The sequence below is a fragment of the Mesoplodon densirostris genome, chromosome 9 (assembly GCF_025265405.1).
Source record: "Mesoplodon densirostris isolate mMesDen1 chromosome 9, mMesDen1 primary haplotype, whole genome shotgun sequence".
In the NCBI taxonomy this organism is placed as follows: Eukaryota; Metazoa; Chordata; class Mammalia; order Artiodactyla; family Ziphiidae; genus Mesoplodon; species Mesoplodon densirostris.
In genome coordinates this window covers 33,382,263-33,406,452 of record NC_082669.1, presented here as the reverse complement: position 1 = coordinate 33,406,452, position 24,190 = coordinate 33,382,263, and the positions used below count along the sequence as shown (strand labels likewise).

The 24,190-nt window shown below is 37.6% G+C and overlaps 1 protein-coding gene across 1 annotated transcript in view; it reads left to right on the top strand.

The window, feature by feature from the left end:
- The window catches only part of SEMA3E (semaphorin 3E), a 271,091-nt gene that overhangs the window by 140,435 nt on the left and 106,466 nt on the right, over positions 1-24,190 (top strand). The window contains exon 2 of the mRNA XM_060108350.1: positions 19,564-19,724. Coding sequence (XP_059964333.1) covers positions 19,564-19,724 — 161 coding nt within the window. The remainder of the gene's footprint in view (positions 1-19,563; positions 19,725-24,190) is intronic.

Genomic DNA, 24,190 nt, shown 5'->3' with positions numbered 1-24,190 from the left:
CATCGGCAGGTGGACCCTCAACCATTGCGCCACCAGGGAAGCCCCTAGTATAATATACTTTTAGATGGAGCTTATAAGTAAATGGATGGTAAAGAAATGAAGCACATTTTCCAAGGACATATTCTCTTGCAAGCAGAGATGGATGTGGATTAACAAAAGAAAGAGAAAACTATCCCAAACTACTGTTGGTAAGAAAACAAGGTTTTAACTTAAAACACAGACTAGCTGTTTACACTGATCATAGTAATCATGTGCTTGGAAAATTTCCTATTTCACTTTAAGCCTATATAAAAAGCCTAGGCAGTAACTATGTCCACTTGCAAAATATAATTAAGAAAGGCCTGTTTCTATAGGAGAAGTTTTCACTCAGTACCCTTCACCAATAATTTATCAACATCAAAGAAAGGAGAAAGAAACCCATATATATCGACGGTCCATTACGTACTAGGAGTCATTTGATTCCTATAGCAGTTCTACTAATTTGTTGTTATCCCCATTTGACACTTGAAGAAGTTGAGATGCAGAGAAATTTATTCATTTCACACACCTTTATGAGTGTTTACTAAACAGGTGGCTAACACTAGCCTTGGCTCTGGGGTATCACAGTGACCAAGATGGAAAGTGTCATGCCTCCCATGGAACTTGCGTCTTATCAGAGGAGGAAGAAAATACACAAGTTAAGAAAAATACAAACAAGCCAAATCCAAGTAGCATTCATGCAATATTAAAATACTAAAAGGGAGCGATGCAGCTGGGAGTGTGTAAGTGGGAACTCTGGATTCCTTAGTGTGGGAAGACTTCACAGAGACAAGGTCCAAATGGAGGGAGGAGCTGGCACTGTGGAGGTCAGAGGGAGGCACGTGGTAGGCAGGACGAACAGTCACGGCCAAGTTCTGAAGCCCGTGCCCTGGAGCTCTGTGAGCAAGGGAGAAAGTGGAGCAACATCTGGGGTGACGTAGGCAGCTGATAGATCACTCCAGACTTGGATTTTAATCTGAGAACAATGAGAAACACTTGGAGGGCTTTATGCAGAGGAAGGAACATCATGACCCAGTTAATTTTTTTTAACATCTTTATTGGAGTATAATTGCTTTACTGTGGTGTGTTAGTTTCTGCTGTATAACAAAGTGAATCAGCTATATGCATACACGTATCCCCATATCCCCTCCCTCTTGCGTCTCCCTCCCTCCCACCCTCCCTACCCCACCCCTCTAGGTGGTCACAAAGCACCGAACTGATCTCCCTGTGCTATGCGGCTGCTTCCCACTAGCTATCTATGTTATGTTTGGTAGTGTATATATGTCCATGCGACTCTCTCACTTCGTCTCAGCTTACCCTTCCCCCTCCCTGTATCCTCAAGTCCATTCTCTACGTCTGTGTCTTTATTCCTGTCCCACCCCTAGGTTCATGAGAACCATTTTTTTTTTTTAGATTCCATATATATGTGTTAGCACGTACATTTGTTTTTCTCTTGTTGACTTACTTCACTCTGAATGACAGACTCTAGGTCCATCCCCCTCACTACAAATAACTCAATTTCGTTTCTTTTTATGGCTGAGTAATATTCCACTGTATATATGTGCCACATCTTCTTTATCCATTCATCTGTCAGTGGACACTTAGGTTGCTTCCATGTCCTGGCTATTGTAGATAGAGCTGCAGTGAACACTGTGGTACATGACTCTTTTTGAATTATGATTTTCTCAGTATGTATGCCAAGTAGTGGGATTTCTGGGTTGTATGGTAGTTCTATTTGTAGTTTTTTAAGGAACCTCCATACTGTTCTCCATAGTGGCTGTATCAATTTACATTCCCACCAACAGTGCAGGAGGGTTCCCTTTACTCCACACCGTCTCCAGCATTTATTGTTTGTAGATTTTTTGATGATGGCCGTTCTGACTGGTGTGAGGTGATACCTCATTGTAGTTTTGATTTGCATTTCTCTAATGGTTAATGATGTTGAGCATCCTTTCATGTGTTTGTTGGCAATCTGTGTGTCTTCTTTGGAGAAATGTTTATTTAGGTCTTCTGCCTATTTTTGGATTGGGTTGTTTGTGTTTTTGATATTGAGCTGCATGAGCTGCTTGTATATTTTGGAAATTAATTCTTTGTCCGTTGTTTCACTTGCAAATATTTTCTCCCATTCTGAGTGTTGTCCTTTTGTCTTGTTTATGGTTTCCTTTGCTGTGCAAAAGCTTTTAAGTTTCTTTATGTCCTCTTTGTTTATTTTTGTTTTTATTTCCCTTTCTCTGGGACATGGGTCAAAAAGGATCTTGCTGTGATTTGTGTCATAGAGTGTTCTACCTGTATTTTCCTCTAAGAGTTTTATAGTGTCTGCCCTTACATTTAGGTCTTTAATCCATTTTGAGTTTATTTTTGTGTATGGTGATAGGAAGTGTTCTAATTTCATTCTTTTACATATACCTGTCCAGTTTTCCCAGCACCACTTATTCAAGAGGCTGTCTCTTCTCCATGGTATATTCTTGCCTCCTTTATCAAAGATAAGAGACCATATGTGTGTGGGTTTATCTCTGGGCTTTCTATCCTATTCCATTGATTTATATTTCTTTTTTTGTGCCAGTACCATAGTGTCTTGATTACTGTAGCTTCGTAGTGTTATCTGAAGTCAGGGAGCCTGATTCCTCCAGCTCCGTTTTTCCTTCTCAGGATTGCTTTGGCTATTTGGGGTCTTTTGTGTTTCCATAGAAATTGTGCAATTTTTGTTCTAGTTCTGTGAAAAATGCTAATGGTAGTTTGATAGGGATTGCGTTGAATCTGTAGATTGCTTTGGGTAGTATAGTCATTTTCACAGTGTTGATTCTTCCAATCCAAGAACATGGTATATCTCTCCATCTGTTTGTATCATTTTTAATTTCTTTCATCAGTGTCTTATAGTTTTCTGTATTCAGGTCTTTTGTCTCCCTAGGTAGGTTTATTCCTAGGTATTTTATTCTTTTCGTTGCAGTGGTGAATGGGATTGTTTCCTTAATTTCTCTTTCAGATTTTTCGTCATTAGTGTATAGGAATGCAAGAGATTTCTGTGCATTAATTTTGTATCCTGCTACTTTACCAAATTCATTGATTAGCCCTAGTAGTTTTCTGGTAGCATCTTTAGGATTCTCTATGTATAGTATCATGTCATCTGCAAATAGTGACAGTTTTACTTCTTCTTTTCCGATTTGGATTCCTTTTATTTCTTTTTCTTCTCTGATTGCCATGGCTAAAACTTCCATAACTATGTTGAATAATAATGGTGAGAGTGGGCGACCTTGTCTTGTTTCTGATCTTAGAGGAAATGGTTTCAGTTGTTCACCATTGAGGATGATGTTGGCTGTGGGTTTGTCATACATGGCCTTTATTATGTTGAGGTAGGTTCCCTCTATGCCTACTTTCTGGAGAGTTTTTATCGTAAATTGGTGTTGAATTTTGTTGAAAGCTTTTTCTGCATCTATTAAGATGATCATACGGTTTTTATCCTTCAGTTTGTTAATATGGTGTATCACATTGATTGATTTGCATATATTGAAGAATCCTTTCATTCCTGAGATAAACCACACTTGATCATGGTGTATGATCCTTTTAATGTGTTGTTGGATTCTGTTTGCTAGTATTTTGTTGAGGATTTTTGCATCTATGTTCATCAGTGATATTGGCCTCAGGCCAGTATCACTGATGAACGAAGATTTTTGTGACATCTTTGTCTGGTTTTGGTATCCGGGTGATGCTGGCCTCGTAGATTGAGTTTGGAAGTGTTCCTCCCTGTACTGTATTTTGGAAGAGTTCATGAAGGATGGGTGTTAACTCTTCTCTGAATGTTTTATAGAATTTGCCTGTGAAGCCATCTGGTCCTGGACTTTTGTTTGTTGGAAGATTTTTAATCACAATTTCAATATCAGTGCTTGTGATTGGTCTGTTTATATTTTCTATTTCTCCTTGGTTCAGTCTTGGAAGGTTGTGCTTTTCTAAGAATTTGTCCATTTCTTCCTTGCTGTCCATTTTATTGGCATATAATTGCTTGTCATAATCTCTCATGATCCTTTGTATTTCTGCAATGTCAGTTGTTACTTCTCTTTTGTCATTTCTAATTCTGTTGATTTGAGTCTTCTCCCCTTTTTTCTTTATGAGTCTGGCTAATGGTTTATCAATTTTGTTTATCTTTTCGAAGAACAAGATTGTAGTTTTATTGATCTTTGCTATTGTTTCCTTCATTTCTTTTTCATTTATTTCTGATCTGATCTTTATGATTTCTTTCCTTCTGCTAACTTTGGGTTTTTTTTGTTCTTCTTTCTCTAATTGGTTTAGGTGTAAGGTTAGGTTGTTTATTTGAGATTTTTCTTGTTTCTTGAGGTAGGATTGTATTGCTATAAAGTTCCCTCTTAGAACTGGTTTTGCTGCATCCCATAGGGTTTGGGTGGTCGTGTTTTCTTTCTTTCTTTCTTTTTTTTTTTTTTTTTGAGGAATTTTCTATTTTCTTTAATAAAAGTGGTTTCCGGAGTTCAGACTCTAGATCCCTATTGGTGGTCATGTTTTCATTGTCATTTGTTTCTAGCTATTTTTTGACTTCTTCAGTGATCTCTTGGTTATTTAGTAGCATATTGTTTAGCCTCCATGTGTTTGTATTTTTTACAGTTTTTTTCCTGTAATTGATATCTGGTCTCATAGCATTGTGATTGGAAAAGATACTTGATATGATTTTAATTTTCTTAAATTTACCAAGGCTTGATTTATGACCCAAGATATGATCTATCCTGGAGAAAGTTCCATGAGCACTTGAGAAGAAAGTGTATTCTGTTGTTTTTGGATGGAGGGTCCTGTAAATATCAATTAAGTTCATCTTGTCTGATGTGTCATTTAAAGCTTTTGTCTTCTTATTTATTTTCATTTCAGATGATCTGTCCATTGGTGAAAGTGGGGTGTCAGAGTCCCCTACTATTATTGTGTCACTGTCGATTTCCCCTTTTATGGATGTTAGCATTTGCCTTATGAATTAAGGTGCTTCTATGTTGGGTACATAAATATTTACAATTGTTATATCTTCATCTTGGGTTGATCCCTTGATCATTATGTAGTGTCCTTCTTTGTCTCTTGTAAGTCTTTATTTTAAAGTCTATTTTGTCTGATATGAGAATTTTGAAAGCTACCCCAGCTTTCTTTTGATTTCCATTTGCATGGAATAACTTTTTCCATCCCCTCACTTTCAGTCCGTATGTGTCCCTAGATCTGAAGTGGGTCTCTTGTAGACAGCATATATATGGGTCTTGTTTTTGTATCTATTCAGACAGTCTATGTCTTTTGGTTGGAGCATTTAATCCATTTACATTTGGGGTAATTATCGATATGTATGTTCCTATTACCATTTTCTTAATAGTTTTGGGTTTGTTTTTGTAGATCTTTTTCTTCCCTTCTGTTTCCTTCCTAGAGAAGTTCCTTTAGCATTTGTTGTAAAGCTGGTTTGGTGGTGCTGAATTCTCTTAACTTTTGCTTGTCTGTAAAAGTTTTAATTTCTTTGTTGAATCTGAATGAGATCCTTGCTGGGTAGGGTAATCTCGGTTGTAGGTTTTTCCTTTTCATCATTTTAAGTAAGTCCTGCCACTCCCTTCTCCCTTACAGAGTTTTGCTGAAAGATCAGCTCTTAACCTTATGGAGACTCCCTTGTATGTTATTTGTTGCTTTTCCCTTGTTGCTTTTAATATTTTTTCTTTGTATTTAATTTTTGATAGTTTGATTAGTATGTGTCTTGATGTGTTTCTCCTTGGATTTATCCTGTATGGGACTCTCTGTGCTTCCTGGACTTGATTTCCTTTCCCATTTTAGGGAAGTTTTCAACTATAATGTCTTCAAATATTTTCTCAAACCCTTCCTTTTTCTCCTCTTCTTCTGGGACCCGTATAATTCAAATGTTGGTCTATTTAATGTTGTCCCAGAGGTCTCTGAGACTGTCCTCGACTCTTTTCATTCTTTTTATTCTGCTCTGTGGTAGTTATTTCCACTATTTTATCTTCCAGGTCACTTACCTTTTCTTCTGCCTCTGTTACTCTGCTATTGATTCCTTCTGGAGAATATTTGGTTTCATTTATTGTGTTGTTCATCATTGTTTGTTTGCTTTTTAGTTCTCCTAGGTCCTTGTTAAACGTTTCTTGTATTTTCTCCATTCTTTTTCCAAGATTTTGGATCATCTCTACTGTCATTACTCTGAATTCTTTTTCAGGTAGGTTACCTATTTCCTCTTCATTTGTTTGGTCTGGTGGGTTTTTACCTTGCTCCTTCATCTGCATATTTCTGCTCCTTCATCTGCATATTTCTCTGTCTTCACATTTTGTTTAACTTACTGTGTTTGGGGTGTCCTTTTTGCAGCCTGTAGGTTCATAGTTCCCTTTGTTTTTGGTGTCTTCCCCCAGTGGGTGAGGTTGGTTCAGTGGCTTGTGTAGGCTTCCTGATGGAGGGGACTGGTGCCTGTGTTCTGGTGGATGAGGCTGGATCTTGTCTTTCTGGGGGGCAGGACCACATCTGGTGGTGTGTTTCGTGGTGTCTGTGACCTTATTATGATTTTAGGCAGCCTCTCTGCTAATGGGTGTGGTTGTGTTCCTGTCTTGCTAGTTGTTTGGCATGGGGCATCCATCACTGGAGCTTGCTGGCCATTGGGTGGAGCTGGGTCTTAGTGTTGAGATGGAGATCTCTGTGAGAGCTCTCGCTGACTGATATTACGTGGGGCCAGGAGGTCTCTGGTGGTCCAGTGTCCTGAACTCGGGTCTCCCACCTCAGAAGCTCAGGCCTGACACCACGCCGGAGCACCAAGACCCTGTCAACCACACAGCTCAGGAGAAAAGGGAGAAAAAGGGAAAGAAAAAAAAAGGTAAAACTTAAAAGTATTTTTTTAATTATTAAAATAAAAAATAGAGCCACCAAGCCAATAAACAAATCCAGCAATGATAACAAGCACTAAAAAGTAAACTAAGATAAACATAAAAATGAGAAACAAATCAGTCATAGACAGCAAACCCCCAGTCTGCAGTTGCGTCCAAAGTCCACCACCTCAATTTTGGGACGATTCATTGTCTATTCATGTATTCCACAGATGCAGGGTACATCAAGTTGATTGTGGGGATTTAGTCCGCTGCTCCTGAGGGTACATGGAGAAATTTCCCATTCTCTTCTTTGTTTACACAGGTCCTGGGGTTCAGGTTTGGTTTTGGCTCCACCTCTGCATGTAGGTCACCCTCAGGAATCTGTTCCCCACCCAGATAGGAGGGGGTTAAAGCAGCAGCTGATTAGGGTGCTCTTGCTCACTCAGGCTGGGGGGGAGGGAGGGGTACAGTAGTCACAGTTGGAATGTGGGGCAAGTCTGCAGTGGCAGAGGCCAATGTAATGTTACAACAGCCTGAGGCACGCCATGTCTTCTCCTGGGGAAGTTGTCCCTGGATTGCAGGACCCTGGCAGTGGCAGGATGCACAGGCTATCCAGGGTAGGGTGTGTGGATAGTGACCTGTGCTTGCACACAGGATTCTTGGTGGCTGCAGCAGCAGCATTAGTGTTTGATGCCCGTCTCTGGGGTCTGAGCTGATAGAAGCGGCTCACTCCTGTCTCTGGAGCTTGCTTAGGTGGTGCTCTGCCTTCTGTGGGCACACAGAGAAGGAATACCTTCTCCTCACACACCCCGAAACAATGGTCTCTTGCCTCTTCGGCAGGTCCTGACTTTTTTCCGGACTCCCTCCTGGCTAGCTGTGGTGCACTAACCCTCTCAGGCGGTCTTCATGCAGCCTACCCCTGTCCTCTCCCTGGGATCTTACCTCAGAAGCCCAAGCCTCAGCTCCCAGCCCCCACCCACCCCGGTGGGTGAGCAGACAAGCCTCTCAGGCTCATGAGTGCTGGTCAGCACCGGTCCTCTATGCAGGAATCTCTCTGCTTTGCCCTCTGAACCCCTGTTGCTGCACTCTCCTCTGTGGCTCTGAAGCTTCCCCCCACCACCCCCCATCTCTGCCAGTGAAGGGGCTTCCTAGTGTGTGGAGACCTTTCCTCCTTCACAGCTCCCTCCCAGAGGTGCAGGTCCTGTCTGTATTCTTTTGTCTCTGGTTTTTCATTTTTCTTTTGCCCTACCCAGGTATGTGGGGAGTTTCTTGCCTTTTGGGAAGTGTGGGGTCTTCTGCCAGCGTTCAGTAGGTGTTCTGTAGGAGTTGTTCCACATATAGATGTATTTTTGATGTGTTTGTGGTCTCCACTCTTACTCCTCTGCCATCTTGAAGGTCCTCCCCCACCCCCCCACAGTTAATATTTTTAAAGGCTACTATTTTTAAACCAATTGGGTGGAGGGGAGAGTTGGGGAGAGTAGAAGCAGGAAAATCGGAAGCCGTTTCACTGGTCCAGTTGGATAGTTGTAGTGAGATGTTGACGACCGATAGTATGGCATTCAGGGAAAGGAGAATCAGGACAAATCCTAGATTTTTGGCGAGATCCAAAGAACCATTTACTGTGAGTGGAAGTCTGCGAGAGGAGTTGGTTTATAGGTGGAAATCAGGAGTTATTCTTCCTTTGCTCAGTTGGAAAAGCTAGTTTGTTAGAGTCCAGGAGAAGATGGCAAGTAGGCATTTGGCTAAGTAAGTATGGATTTGCGGGTCAATATAGGAGGCAAGAAATTGAGTATCATATTACTTAGAAGAATTTCAGATATCAAATATTTGAACCAGTGTATGATGAAGTAAAAATTCAATTCCAGTTTTAGTTAATTTGTTTGTTTGTTGTTATGTGATGGAGTATTTATTAGAGAAAACATTATAGACCAATGATCAATAAAGTTGTTATAGAAAGGTACAGAATTTCAACAAAAACATAAAAATTTAGGTGTGGGGGAAATGGTTGAATGTGTTCAAAAGGTACAAACTTCCAGTTATAAATAAGTCATGGGGATGTAATGTAGAGCCTGGTGTCTGTAGTTAACAGTACCGTACTGTATCAGTATATTTGCAAGTTGATAAGAGAGTAGATCTTAAAAATTCTTGTCATAAGAAAAATTATAACTGTGAAATGATGGATATTAACTAAAGTTATTGTGATAATCATTTCACTATATACGTATATCAAATCATTATGTTGCATACCTTGAACTAACCCAATGTTACATTTCACTTATATCTCAATAAAACTGGGGGGAAAAGCCTATAAAATTTATGCTATGTATTAGCAAGTTATATTAGTCTAACATTTAAAATGATCAACTACAAAATGAAAGTGGCTGATAGACCTAGTCACCTTCTTAGCATGACCTAACTTCAATTAAACATATAGCCTGTATAAAATGTATTAGTTTTATAGCATAGAGCACTTCTGAGTCAAGATCATATTGAAATATATTTATAATTTAATAGCTAATTATGCTAATTACAATTGTGTATACCTTAGCCAACTTTGTTCAAAAATCAAAAGTATCTTACAAAAAGCAGTTTTTTGTGGGGTGTAGTTTGAGTGATGGGAGTCAGGATTGTTCAGTGTGTGTTAGAGGAAATGCATTATGAAGTACTGTTGCTCATTTATTTTAAATCCAATTCTAAGACAGAATACAGTGTAAATATATAGAACAGTTGTGTTTTATTATTCAAGTTTTAAATATTAAATGAGAGCCAATCCATAGTGAAATGACTTAATACAGAAAAAGTGGCTTTTAAGATATTACTGTAAAATGAATGCTATGTATACATATCTCACATTAAGAAATACGTAACAGGGCCTCCCTGGTGGCGCAAGTGGTTGAGAGTCCACCTGCCGATGCAGGGGATACGGGTTCGTGCCCCGGTCTGGGAGGATCCCATATGCCGCGGAGCGGCTGGGCCCGTGAGCCATGGCCGCTGAGCCTGCGCGTCCGGAGCCTGCGCGTCCGGAGCCTGTGCTCCACGACGGGGGAGGCCACAACAGTGAGAGGCCCGCATACCGCAAAAAAAAAAAAAAAAAAAAAAAAAGAAATACGTAACAAATAACTAAATGAAATCAAAGCTTTATTATCACAGATAATTTCATAGATTATATGAAAATATTTTGAAAGGAAGATGTTCAGATGATGATCAAACCTATAGAACACTATGATAGTGCTGAGAGCACTTCGTTGGACTTCTAGGAACATGTTTCCTTTCACACCCCTCCTCTCGATAAGTTTTAAATGACTAACAGTATAGAAAACATTATGGCATTTCACACATATTCTTGGCTTTGTTAACTTCTGCTCTGACTGAACATTTAAAACATCTTGTAGAATGCTTGTTACTTAGAATTTTGGAATTCTCATAAACAAGTGTCCAGAAATCAACACAGAGTCAAGTTAAGACGAGTAGGGTTGAAAGGTCAGTTTTGAGTGAGTCATGTTTCCCCTCCATGTGAAAGAAACTTTCTCATTGGCTAGTGTTCAATAAAAGCCTGACTGTAAGTAAAAATTGACCTTCACAGTAGTGGCCTCATGTTAACTGCATGTTAAGCACCACATTTCTGATATTTTATAGTGAGTAAATTATTAAGAAAATATTATGCCTCTTAATATAACTCCTAGTTAATCTGTGTATGAGTAAGGGTTGTGGATTTGGGAATCATGAGTGACTGGAAATAATTGTTAAAGCAAAACCAAATGAGTAAAAATGGATTCAATGGGGATTTTCAAAAATGGAGGTATCGGAAAAATCCAGAGGAAGTCTGAAGGGGATTGGAGTCTGAATAGGCCAATTGGAAAACATGGCCCTGAAGGCAGGGAGGATGGATGAGGAAAAAGTCTGGATCAACCATGGTCTCCTTAGGGAGGAGGAAACATCTCACAAAGGCCTCTGGCTGTAAAACCACTGTCACTGCCCCAATGGTGACACCTCCACTGTGGCCAAGGCTCCACCTTTCCTGACCCACGTAGGGCTCCCCAGCTGATCAGCTGTGCCTGGGAGTTTGTTGACACCCAGTTCAGCCTCCAGGAGACTGAGCATGTTCTTTGACTTGTGACATTTTTTTTTTTTTTTTTCCTTTTTGTGGTATGTGGGCCTCTCACTGTTGTGGCCTCTCCCGTTGCGGAGCACAGGCTCCGGATGCGCAGGCCCAGCGGCCATGGCTCACGGGCCCAGCCGCTCCGCGGCATATGGGATCCTCCCAGACCGGGGCACGAACCCGTATCCCCTGCATCGGCAGGCGGACTCTTAACCACTGCGCCACCAGGGAGGCCCCGACTTGTAACATTTTTTTGGTGAGCTGTTAATGACAAACTGGTTAATTACCCTGGATAATCAAGAGTTAACGCTACTTACTAAAGCAAAACTATAACACATTAAAAATATGTTTCTAACATGTTTGAAGCACAAATTTCTACATTAAAGAGCCTCACCTCCTTCATCTTTCAACCAGGATGTCACAAAACATAAAACTTAACAGTTTAAACATTTCTTAAATTCAGATGTTGACAAAGCACCTTTAATCCTGTGGAAGAATAGGCAATGGACATAAAGAGAAAAATGACAAAAAGTGACAATAAGGTACTCTGAGATATAGGAAAGGATGCTTAACTTCATCCATAATAAGAAAATGAATTTGCATTCCCACAATCAGATCTGCAAAAATCCTAAATTTTAATAACATGCTGTTCTCTTAGGTGATGCACAACAGTCACTCTCACATATAGTAGTAGACTATTAAACTGATATAATTCCTATGGAGGCACATTGGCAGTATCTGTAAAAAATTGTGAACTCATGTATCTTCAGGCCCAGTAATTCCACTCTAAAAATGTATATTACAAATAATATTTTCACATATGTAAATTGGAATATATTCATGTATACACATTGTTAGCACTGTTTTTTTAAAAATTGAAGTGTAGTTAATTTACAATGTTGTGTTGGTTTCAGGTGTACAGCAAAGCGATTCAGTTATACATTTATATATATATTCTTTTTCATATTCTTTTCTATTATAGGTTATTACAAGATATTGCATATAGTTCCCTGTGCTATATAGTAGGTCCTTGTTGTTTATGTTTTATATATAGTAGCTTGTATCTGCTAATCCCAAGTTCCTAATTTATCCCTCCTCCACCCACTTTCCCCTTTGGTAACATAAATTTGTTTTCTGTGTCTGTGAGTCTTTCTGTTTTGTAAAGAATTTCATTTATATCTTTTTTTTAGATTCCACAGATAAGTGATATCATGTGTAGGGCTATTTTTAATAGCAAAAATTTATAAGAATGCAGTGCCTGCCAATAGCTGATTCATAAAGTTGGGATATCATGCAACTGTATCCTCTCTGAGTTTTGGTACAGAAAGGCTTTTAAAGTATATAAAGTGAAGCAAAGCAAAGTAAACAACAGAGCTTATATTATGATTCTTTTTATATACAAAAAATTAGGAAAGTATTAAAAACCTATATATTTACCTTATTTGTTGTGTAGGTGTAAGAAACTCTGGAGGAATACCCAAGAAAGTAGACAGGGTTTGACCCTTCAGGGTGAAGGAGTGAGAACTGTACAGGGAGAGTGAGGCCAGATGGAAGGGAATCTATCATTGTAAATCTTTATATTCTTTCTGGTTCTGAACCATAAAAAATAAAAAATATTTTCTTAAAAAAAAAAAAAAAGTAAACCGTCCTGATTTTATCCAGTATGTAAGCCTGAAAAAACTTACCTCTAAAATTGATGTACAGAAATAAAATGAAGAATGCCAAAATCTGATTTGTGTTATTTTTACATAATTACATTGATTTTTAGTATCCCTCTGAAACCCCAGGTCTAGTACCTAATGCAGAGCATCTCAGTGTGTATTGAATGTTTCATCAAAATGAATTACAATCTGTTACCCCAATCCTAAACAGTTTAAATTTTAAAAAAGACTTTTACTGTATTGTGTAAAATTTGATGGCTAGCTTTCTTCCACTTAATCTTTCAGGTCTCTGCCTTCATAGTGCACCATGCTTTACTACTACCATTCTCCTCACCTGCTTATAATAGATATATATTTTTTCTCCATACTTTTTATTCAGCTTTTGCCCCCTGCTGGCAATTATGCACATCAAAACCGATTGGTATTTTTAAAATAAATCCAGTCATGTACTTGCTCTTAAAACCTTTGAGGGCCTTTCCATTACATTTAGAATAACATGTCCTAGTTTACAAGGCCCCAAAAGAATGTTGAATGAAGGACACAGAGTGGTCCCAGGTCAGGGTCCCTCTGGCCTGCAGGCTCAGCTTCGGAAGCTGTTCACTTAGGACTTGCTCCTTTGGCCTCCACTGGAATAAAATGTAATTAAACATTTAGGAGGCAATCAAAAATTGTTAAATCATTGACTTTTATAGAGTAGCACTTTATATTCTATGATTTGTTCAGTTCAATGATTTAAGTATGTGCACTCACACACATACAGTACATGCATGGACAGTGATTCTGTGTAACCTTTGTCCCATGGTGTCCTTGTGCTCGTGGAAGAGTTCAGAGACCTGTAAGGCAGAATATCGTGTATAACACTGAATAATGATAATTTATATAAGATAGGAATATATAAGGAATATTAAAATTCTGACACTATTATTTTTCTTGACCAAGGAAATAAAAGGCTGTTTAATGCCTAGGCTATTCATGTGTACTTTTGAATGTTTTCTGCTTTTGTTGGAAGCAGTTTATGATTAAAAGTTTGAACACCACAATGCCTGTTGTGGACCTTTGACTTGTAAGATAGAAATCTAAAAGTTCAGAAGGTGCCTGAAAGGCTGGCCACAGTCCATTGCTGGAAATACCAATTAGGAAGCCCTGTTTACACTTTAAAAAAAGTTAATTACTTATTTCTTTACCAGGCTGTTTCAACGTTATTACAAGCCACTAGTGAGTATTGATCAGGTCTGTCAAAATCATCAAAGCATGTAGTAAGAAACCTTTTCCTTTGGAATTGTTAAGAAGCTGAAGAAATTTCTAACCTTTATTTCTACATTTCATTTTCTTTAATAATGCTGATTTTGTGTGTGATTCAATATTTTATTGTTGAATTAACTTTAAGACATTGAATAAAAGAATTGATTTGGAAAATAATAAAAAGTTTAAAGTCCTGGGTCTCAGGAAGTCACTACTTTGCAGGTGACTGGTAGAAGTATGCATTCAAAAAAGGAAACACCCATCCCTAGGAGATCTATTTTTTGTTTGAGAACTTAAAAATATGTACTCTCTCCTCCCCCATCTTGTACATGGATGTGTGGAATTTAAATATATTTTGACAAAGTGAGGAGAACTGTCTCTATAATATATTGATGTCAGTGAGTTTTAAAACTATTTCCTCTGCAGTTTTAAAAGAAAGACCATGAGAGGAAATGACTAAATCCTCTGAGTATGCCTTCATTGACAGCTGATAATTAGCAGGCAGCTTAGCAATAATAATTAGTTCCCTCTTGAGAAAATTTCCGGATGAACCCTGAGATGGTGCATCCCAGTTTAGTCTTGTTTCTTTGTCCACTGCCTCCCCCAAGTAATTCGTGTTATTTTTAGAGTAGGAAGAACTCAAGATGAGCTTCCTCCATTTACCCGAGTCAGCACTGTCCATTATTTGCACTGTGTTTTCTGGAGATTACCTGAGATTAGAGTTTCTTTGTTCCCCTCTTCCTGTATGTTTTCTGATTCTTTCATCTAAGCAGCTTGCAGCAGTGCAGAGGGAGAAATAGGTCAGCCACTGCTTGGTAAATACACCAAGTCCACGGACTATAATTTGGTGCTAAGACCACTATTATGACTTAAAATGGTGGCTCTAAAACTAAAATGAGGAAATATTCTTAAAGAAGGAGGGAAGCTTCCTGCTTGAGGTTTTTGTTTTGTTTTGTTTGCCTAAGTATATACCAAAAAATTTTTCAGTTCATTTTGAAACTCTATCACAAGTTATCTACACATATTTCAGTTTTCTTAGAGTAAGATGTATAAAACTGAAAATGTCACCAATTAATAAAGCAACATGAACACGTCTGTAGTTATTTGAGACAGCTTTTTAAATACATATGAAAGGTAATTAAAATTAAAATTGATATTAACCTAAATTTTCCTCTTGATGTTCTTGCTGTTGAATTGTTTTGAATTATATCAATCACAGCTATTGAATATTGGGAAAACCTTCCATTTTACTTTATTATTAATGTCAAGCTCTGCAAAAATGTATTCAAGTTCAGAAACATTATAATCCCTTAATAGAGTAGACTTTTCTTAGTTGCTTCTATAGGGAGTTTTCTATATAAGGTTATGGAGTCACTGTTTATAAGGAACAAGCTTTTAACAAGTCAAACAATCTTGATGCTCCTTGTCTCTGGGGACCAGAATTGGGGATGACTAAGCTCTGTGTGTATACAGTGGTGATAAACACACCATCTCACATGGATCATTAATAGCAAAGCTCTCCAGTCAACCGCTTATTCAAATTTTGGCACCACCAATGACCAAATAACCTTAGCTGTGCACTGAATCTCTTAAAAACTCTCTTTTTGCAATTAGAAAACAGAGGTAGTTGTAGGTCCTACCTCGTGGAAGTGCCCATGATTAAATGAGATGTTTAGCCAAATATCTGGGCAACCCTGATCTAGTCAAGTTGAGACCTAAAATTCATCATCACATCAGGCAGTACTCTTAAGCAATTGATATAGTTTTTCTCCTGTATTATAGTGACTTTTAATTTGAATTTTAAGAGGCCTGGGGTCAATTTTGATACTCACTTTAACAGTGTATAGGATATTAGAGAATAACTTGCACTTAATAGCATTTATTCCAGCGTTCCCATCTTATTTTCTTTGTTTTTTATTTCCCTTCATTTTAGCACCCCTAGCAATATATTTGTTTGTTCAACTGAATATATTTGTATGTGTCATCTCAGATCCTTTTTGGAAAGATGCAAGTTAAATAATCAAATAAATAAAAGTAGAAAATTAGAGTTAGTATTAAAGCATAAATAAGCACAACCTTTAAAAAATGTTTCTATTTTAGAATGCCTCTGTGTCCATTATTCCAGATATATGTCTAAAACACAAATATTTACGCATAACAGGTACTTGTAACCTTTCCTGACTTAAAGTCGAGGATGTTGGAGAATCACAGACAATGGTTAGTGCCTTGATTCTGAAATTTCCACTGAGAAGCCTGAACTTCTTAGGAATCAGTCTTTGGCATTATTCTGTTGGGTGGTGATCGTCAAAGTGGAGAGTTGCAGAAACATTCAATGCACAGCTCTCATATTGGGAACATGTTTAAAGAAAACTGCAGTCTATTTATTGGATCTTATATTTTTTAAAAATGTTAGGAATTATCCCAGGAAGTGTCTTCATAAGTGAAATGGAATTTCTTAACTTACTGCCTAAGGCATGTACATGATATTCAATTTTATTTATCCAGACATATCTTGGCAACAATTTCCTCTGAGGTGATATGAATGAATCAAAATAAATTAGCTCCAAAATTCCTGATACCCTAAAAGTATTCCCTGACCCTATAATCATTTAAATGTATGAAAAGTAATAAATGAATATTTTAACTACTTCCTTTTAGGCAAGCTTAAATAAGGGTCGTGGGATATGTAGACTTGTTCACTGATCACTCCCTCCATTTGTTAAGATTCCAGAAAATATAGATTCAGCACTGTACTTTGAAAGGCCGTAAAATATCTGTGGTTGGGTTTATTTTTTTTAACAATGTTTTATCACCTCCATTTCAGAAATGCAATTTAGTCAAAGAATTAATAATTTTGAGTGTACAAGGGTGATTAACATGTGAGGAAACCAATCTAAAGAGGATAAGTGGTTGTTCATAGTTACTCAGGTAATTAATGGCAAAGCGAAGACCAGAACCTGGCTCTTCAGATTCTCAGCCTACAGGACTTTCATATGGCATATACATCTGTTGTACTTTAATTCTCATTTTTTTTTTTTTGTAGTTTGAGTGATTTTTCATTGTAATAGTATATAGCTGTAGGATTGTCATTTATTCTCTGGGCACCTGAGTTTCTTCATAAGTAAAATAAATGACAGTGGCAATTCAAACGGTTCCACTGTGGTTGTTTACTGTGGTGGAAAAAAAATTGATACATGTAAAGGCTGTAAGAAATGAACAGTTAAAAAATTTACATTTGTTGAAATTTTTCCCTTTACGTTTTCCAGTCTACATCTCCACAGGAACATGAGTTCATCTTTGTGGTCTCATGGGATAGACTTCATCATAGCAATGGGAAGATGGGTCAGAATAAAATTTGATTAGAAGAAAAGAAGACTGATGGGCCAGTAGTTAGTCTCTATTACTGACAAAGAAACAGGAACAATGACCTTTAGACTATAAAAATTATAGTAAGCATAGTATGCATTGCAGAAGTTGGCAAGTCATAAAAACAAGTAGAAGTTTTGATGTCTATATCTCTATGTATATACAGAGGTAATGAGGTCCTAATGACTCATTGGGAAAAAGCAAGGTCATTCCATCCCTAGATGGAATTCATTTATGGAGTGCCTCCTTTACTGGTTGAGCTGCCTCTCTTTCCAATTCATACTTTTAAAAATTGGCACTGACTACTCCACTGTGGCAACACTTTAGGGTAGCGCCCTCAAGTTTGATTCCTTTCCTGGCTTTCTCTCATTTTCCAGCCAACTTATTGTCCTAAGCTTTGTACATTACTGTGTTTGGTAAGTCTGTAGTTTAGAGACCTGCTAATTCTAGCTAGTGTATAACCATTCTTTGAACAGTTGAATCTTTTCAGATAATGATTTCACCATGCATAAAGCTTGAGGAATTTTAGCAACATACTAGAATAACTGGGGAGACTTTTCTGGAAAATACTCCACTTAGCATCCCTGATGTAAAATCATAAGTGATTACATGTGAAGACAAGATGTAATGGCAGTGGAGCGCTCTGATTTATATTTTTGTTATAGTATTGAATCCTTAAAATACGCATCTCTGTTTGTGAATGCCTAGTTAGGAAGGAAAACAATGTGATTCTACCTTGGCAAAATTACTGAGTGGGAAAAATTTGTCTTCCAGGATTCAAGAACCCCTAATCTCTCAAATTCCTATTTTCATCTTCCCTAAATAAAACACCTTATTAATATTTCCATCTTTCCCTCAAAACTTTAATTTCTTTATTTAGGTGAATGGTCAAATGATTCAGTATCACAAGTTTTACTTTTATAAATGATAATTTGATGTTAGCACAATTGGTTGTTTTAACTAAAGGTTTAAAGTTAGCCCCATTCCACAAAACTTTGGACATCAGCAGTTTCAGAGTAGAGAAATAGAAGTTAATACATTCGTAATAGAGGGGAAAAGATACTTCATTTCTCTTTTCTCAGAAATAGGCAGTGTAAGAGTGGGCAAAGTGCTATAGATTTTCATATTTCATGCTGCTGTCTGGGTCTGAGTGTTCTGGTTACCAGTATTTCACCTTCTTTGTCAGATGCATTAGGAGCCGACCTTTGGGAAATGAAGTTATCTTCTAACTTGTCAATATTTCCAAGGAGCCTCTTTAAGAAATCTTCAGCATGCAGTGTTTTGTATTAATTCTGTCTCATCCTCAAAGGCTCTCACATTATCATTTACCAACCTTAACTGGTGAACTGCCATATGCAATTAAATAGCTTCAACAAACAAACAAATACACACATATGAGAGGTTTGCCAGATTCTGGCTTTCTAAAATTAAATGCATGTTAACTAAAACAAATAATTTGTAATTTCTGAAGTAGGGGTGAATGCATAAACACCAGCCCAAATCACAGTGATAGAAAGGAGATCCCCATCAGTTTTAACAGTCATTCCCACTGTACTGAATACTACCACATTAACAACCCTGATAGTTTCCATTCTTGGACAATTTGATTTTGGAAGTGACTTTCAAAACCAGTTTCAAGTGGAAACATTTTTTCTGAGTTGTTGTTCATCTGGAATTAAATGGACTTGCTTTGGGAATATTTATTGTAGAATTGGGATTTTTGTTATACATAGAAAAGTAAATATAAAAGTCATAATGGAATGACTTTTCCGTGTAGCCTTGACATTAAAGTTTGTGAAAAATAATTCTTTCTGTATTTAAAAACATAGGATATTAACCTTACCTATTAAGTTGAATCAAAGCTTTTCAATTAATAAACTTGTAAAAGATGTTAATTTGTGCATATCACAACTTATTTCCATTGTACTTTTTTTTACACACTGAACAAATATTTAAAATTTTTTTCCAGTTTTATTGAATTATAGTTGATGTATAATGTATTAGTTTAAGGTTACGACATATTGATTTGATATATGTACATATCAAGAAATGTTTACCACAATAAGTTTAGTTAATATCCATCACCTGACATAGTTAGAATATTTTTCTGTTGATTCGAACTTTTAAGATCTACTATCTTAGCAATTTTCAAATACACAACTAAGTATTGTTGATGCATTATATATTTTTAATTTTTTTGAGTAATAAATTTTAAAGACTTTGTATTTATGATAAAATGAATGTTAACTGCACAGTATTAACAGGTATGAAAATAGAGCCATGAGAAAAGTGTTATAAAGGTATTTGTATTTTCTCTTGTGTTTAGTGTACATTTTCTTTTGCATTTCAGAGCTCTTGGATCTAAACAGAACGTCAGTCTTTCATAGCCCTTTTGGATTTCTTGATCTCCAGACAATGCTACTGGATGAATATCAAGAGAGACTCTTCGTGGGAGGCAAGGATCTTGTGTATTCCCTCAGCTTAGAACACATCAGCAGCGACTATAGAGAGGTATGGAAACAGCAAACTATATTTCAGGAGAGAAAGAAAAGGAGTAAGGGAGATATCTTCTTGCATGGGTGTTACTTGGATTAGATTTTTCATTGTCTTGGCCATTTAACATTCTGAGTGATAATATTATTGAAATAAATAAAATATTCATTAAAATCATTTTGAGAAAAAGTTATAAATGATGGAGAATGAACTTTTCTAGCACACCACGGATCTCTGTGTCCCCAGAAGACTTCTGATTGGTGCACTGGACGTTTCTCTTGCCTGATGGCCCTTGTCACCACACCCACTGTCCTGACACCTGGGTTTGGAATATGCTGATTTAAAGTGCCTTTAGGCCTTATTACTCCAGAAATCCCAGCCTGAAGAAATACGGATGTGTGAACTCAGTATAGCTAACTCATGTATTTCTGTTGGTAAGATCACTAATTCAGGTGGGTGCTTTTTTTTTTTTTTTTTTTTGCGGTATGCGGGCCTCTCACACTGTTGTGGCCTCTCCCGTTGCGGAACACGGGTTCCAGACGCGCAGGCTCAGTGGCCACGGCTCACGGGCCCAGCCGCTCCGCGGCATGTGGGATCTTCCCGGACCGGGGCACGAACCCGTGTCCCCTGCATCGGCAGGCGGACTCTCAGCCACTGCGCCACCGGGGAAGCCCCAGGTGGATGCTTTTTAAACCTGAATGATTAAAGTATATTAAAATAGGCGAGCACCCAACTTTTCTGAGAAAGATAAACTGTAAGAAGAAAATGGTTTTTATAATCTATGCTTATAGAGTTGAATTGAGCTAATATGTTTCCAGAAATAGTGATATATCAACTTTATATAAAACATGAAGGGCTTCCCCGGTGGCACAGTGGTTGAGAGTCCGCCTGACGATGCAGGGGACACGGGTTCGTGCCCCGGTCTGGGAAGATCCCACATGCCGCGAAGCGGCTAGGCCCGTGAGCCGTGGCCACTGAGCCTGCGCATCCGGAGCCTGTGCTCCGCAACGAGAGAGGCCACAACAGTGAGAGGCCCACATACCGCAAAAAAAAAAAAAAAAAGTTTATAGACCATAGGATATTTTTGGCATAAATGTATGTATTACATAATACATTTTCTTTAAAATTTACTTATTTATTTTTATGTTTGTCAAAATGTACAATGTCCATGTTTTTTAAAGTCATTTTTAAAAAATGTATCATAAAAAGCAGCATACCTTCATCCCTGACAGTTCCTCATCTCTAGAGGAAGTCATGTAAAACTCTCATTTCTTCTGGTTCTTACCTCCATATGTCTAAATAACATTTGTGTACTGTTCTTTCTCACTATCATTAATTTTAGATAATATCTGTTGACTTTCTGTAAAGGCAGATGAGGATTTTAGCTTTTGTCTCTTGCAGTACCGTAGCTAAAATATCTGCACTATTTCACCAGCAACCCCTACTCATCTGCCCGGTCATCTTCCCAATAGAGCTGTACCACAACTTTTAGCTAAGTAATAACTATTTACATTATTATAATTGGGCAAATGGATCACAGTTCTTCCCGCCACCCCAGATGAAATATTTTCTCTTTGTTTCATTTGCTTAGATTACTTTTACTAATTTTTCACCAAACTTTCTACCAGAGTTCTTATACTCCTCTCAATATTGTAAACCATATGGCTTTCCAAATCAGTTTTTGCTTTTTAAATGAGATGCGTCCTTCCTGATTTTCTTGTCAGCCCAGAGTTGAACTTCACCATCATGCTGGAGTATCCCCTCAACCTCCCACTTGTATGATATTCTTTCGTAGTTTAGTCTGACATTTTACTGCAACACACCTTCAATTAGCTTGCTGAAGAAAGATACGAAGTAAAATTTTGAGTTTTTTTTAATGTTTAAAAATAATATTTTTCAGACTCCACACAGAATTGGTAGATGGATGTAAAATTCTAGAATGAAAATCATTTGCTCTAGAATTTTGAGGATAGTGTTCCATTGTTTTCAGACTTTGAGTATAGCTGCAGAGAAGTGAGATACCATTCTAATTTCAAAATTTTATTTATAATCTGTTTCCTGCCACCCTGTTCCCCTAATCCTGTCCTCATGCCCTTCTATGTTTTAACATTTTCTCAAATTTTCTTTAAGGTTTGATCTGTTTTTCATTCACTGTGTTGAGACACAGTGGGCCTTCTGCAGGGGAAAGGCTTGGCCTTCAGCTCTGGAAAATGTTATTATTTCTTTGATGTTTTCCCTTCTTTTCCATTTTCCTCCTGACTGTCTTTCTGGGACTCCTATAAGGCAGAGTTTTGTTCTCAATTGTCTGGCCTGCTGTTTATTATACAGACGTTAAACGATTTCTCCTGATTTCATCCACACCCGCACCTTTTGCCATTTTCAGAAGAGCCCTAGACTTCTAATTCCTGAGAATTTTTCAAGTTCTTTTTCATGAATCAGCTTGTTTATAGCTCCCTTCACCCTGCAGGCCTTTAGATTTCAGCTTTTCTCGTGTGGAAAGCCAGTCAACACTTGTCAATGTGTTGTAGAACTTCCAAAATGTTGCTAATATTTCTTTGGCATCTCCACTCAAGTTCTATTTGTCCTTTTTGCATTATGCCCTTTGGCTACTATTTTAGTTGCAGGATGAAGTGGGGACACATAATGTGTTTAACTCTTTCCTTTTTTTTTCTATCATCCTTAATTTTATTTTCTCTGTAGTTCTTAAAAGAGATGATTGCTCTCTGTCTCTCTCAATGTCTATCTAAAATATATATTATAAAATTGAATATGTATTTATATATATAAAACATAAATATGCAATATTTGTATTATACACACACATCATTTTTTGGGATTTTTTAATTGAAGTATTGTTGATTTCCAATGTTTCAGATGTACAGCAAAGTGATTCAGTTATGTATATATGTGTATATATATATTCTTTTTCAGATTCTTTTCCATTATAGGTTATTACAAGATACTGAATATAGTTGCCTCTGCTATACAGTAGGACTTTGTTGTTTATCAACTTAATATATAGTAGTTTATATCTGATAATCCCAAACTCCTAATTTATCTCTCCCCCCACTGCCTGTCCCCTCTGGTAACCATAAGTTTGTTTTCTATGTCTGTGAGTCTATTTCTGTTTTGTAAATAAGTTCATTTGTGTCATATTTTAGTTTCCACATATAAGCGATATCATATGCTATTTGTCTTTCTCTGTCTGACTTCACTGAGTATAATAATCTCTAGGTCCATCCATGTTGCTACAAATGACATTATTTCATGAGTAATATTCCATCGTATATATATACTACATCTTCTTTATCCATTCATCTGCTGATAGACATTTAGGTTGTTTCCATGTCTTGGCTATTGTAAATAGTGCTGATGTGAACATTGGGGGGCATGTCTTTTCAAATTCGAGTTTTCATCTTTTCCAAGTATACACACATACATCTTTAAGACCATCAGTGACCTCCTTGTTCCAGACAAATTCAATGGATTTTCCTCTCCCTTTTTTGGATGGTCATTTTCCTCCTAACTGTGGTGTTCACCACATGGCCCCCTTCTTTTTCTCTTGGGTAGATCATCTGCACACTCCAGTTCTTTGAAGGAATAGCTAAGCTAGGAGTGGTTAGAATGGGGGCCATGGAATAATCTCTGTTATGGGATGATTTCCTCCCCCAACCCCTAATTCATATGTTGAAGCCCTAACTCCCAGTCCTGAGAATGTGACTTTAAAGATGTGATTAAGTTAAAATGAGGCAATTAGCGTGGGCCTAATCCAGTCTGACTGGTGTTCTTATAAAAAGAGGAAATTTGGATACATTAAAGAGACATCAGGGATGTGTGCCCATAGAGGGAAGGCCATGTGAGGACACAGTGAGAAGGCAGCCATCCGCAGGCCAAGGAGAGGCCTCAGAAGAAACCAGACGTGCCAACACCTTGAACTTGGACTTCTAGCCTCCAGAACTATGAGAAAAGAAATTTCTGTTATTTAAGCCACCCAGTCTGTAACATTTTGTTATAGCAGCCATAGCAAACTAATAAAATCTCCATATTAAAATTATAAGTATGTGAATATGGAAAGATCCTTCAAGGGATCTGACACCCAGAAGATTAAGAATCTTTGCATTAAGGAAGTAGTTCTTAAATTGCTGTCCTTGGATCTGGATCCTGTAACTCTCATGGAGTGGGTCCCTGAAATCCACATTTATGACATGCTTTCTAGGTGACTTTTATGTACACAAAATCTCTTAACAGTTTTCCTGAGCCCTCCTCTCCTATGTGGAACTAAGGCCAGGAGTTAGCAGCTTCCCACTTTAATGTGATTCTGCTTTAGAGTAGGGGAAATTGAATAACCTACGTATCCTTTATTGTTTTGGCCTAATTGTACCCTGAGGCCTTTAATGCTAGAAAGACTGCTTTAATGGAGGAAATGACCTGTGAAGACTATATAAGGATAAGAAACCTGGAGAGTGATGAGTTTTTATGAACTG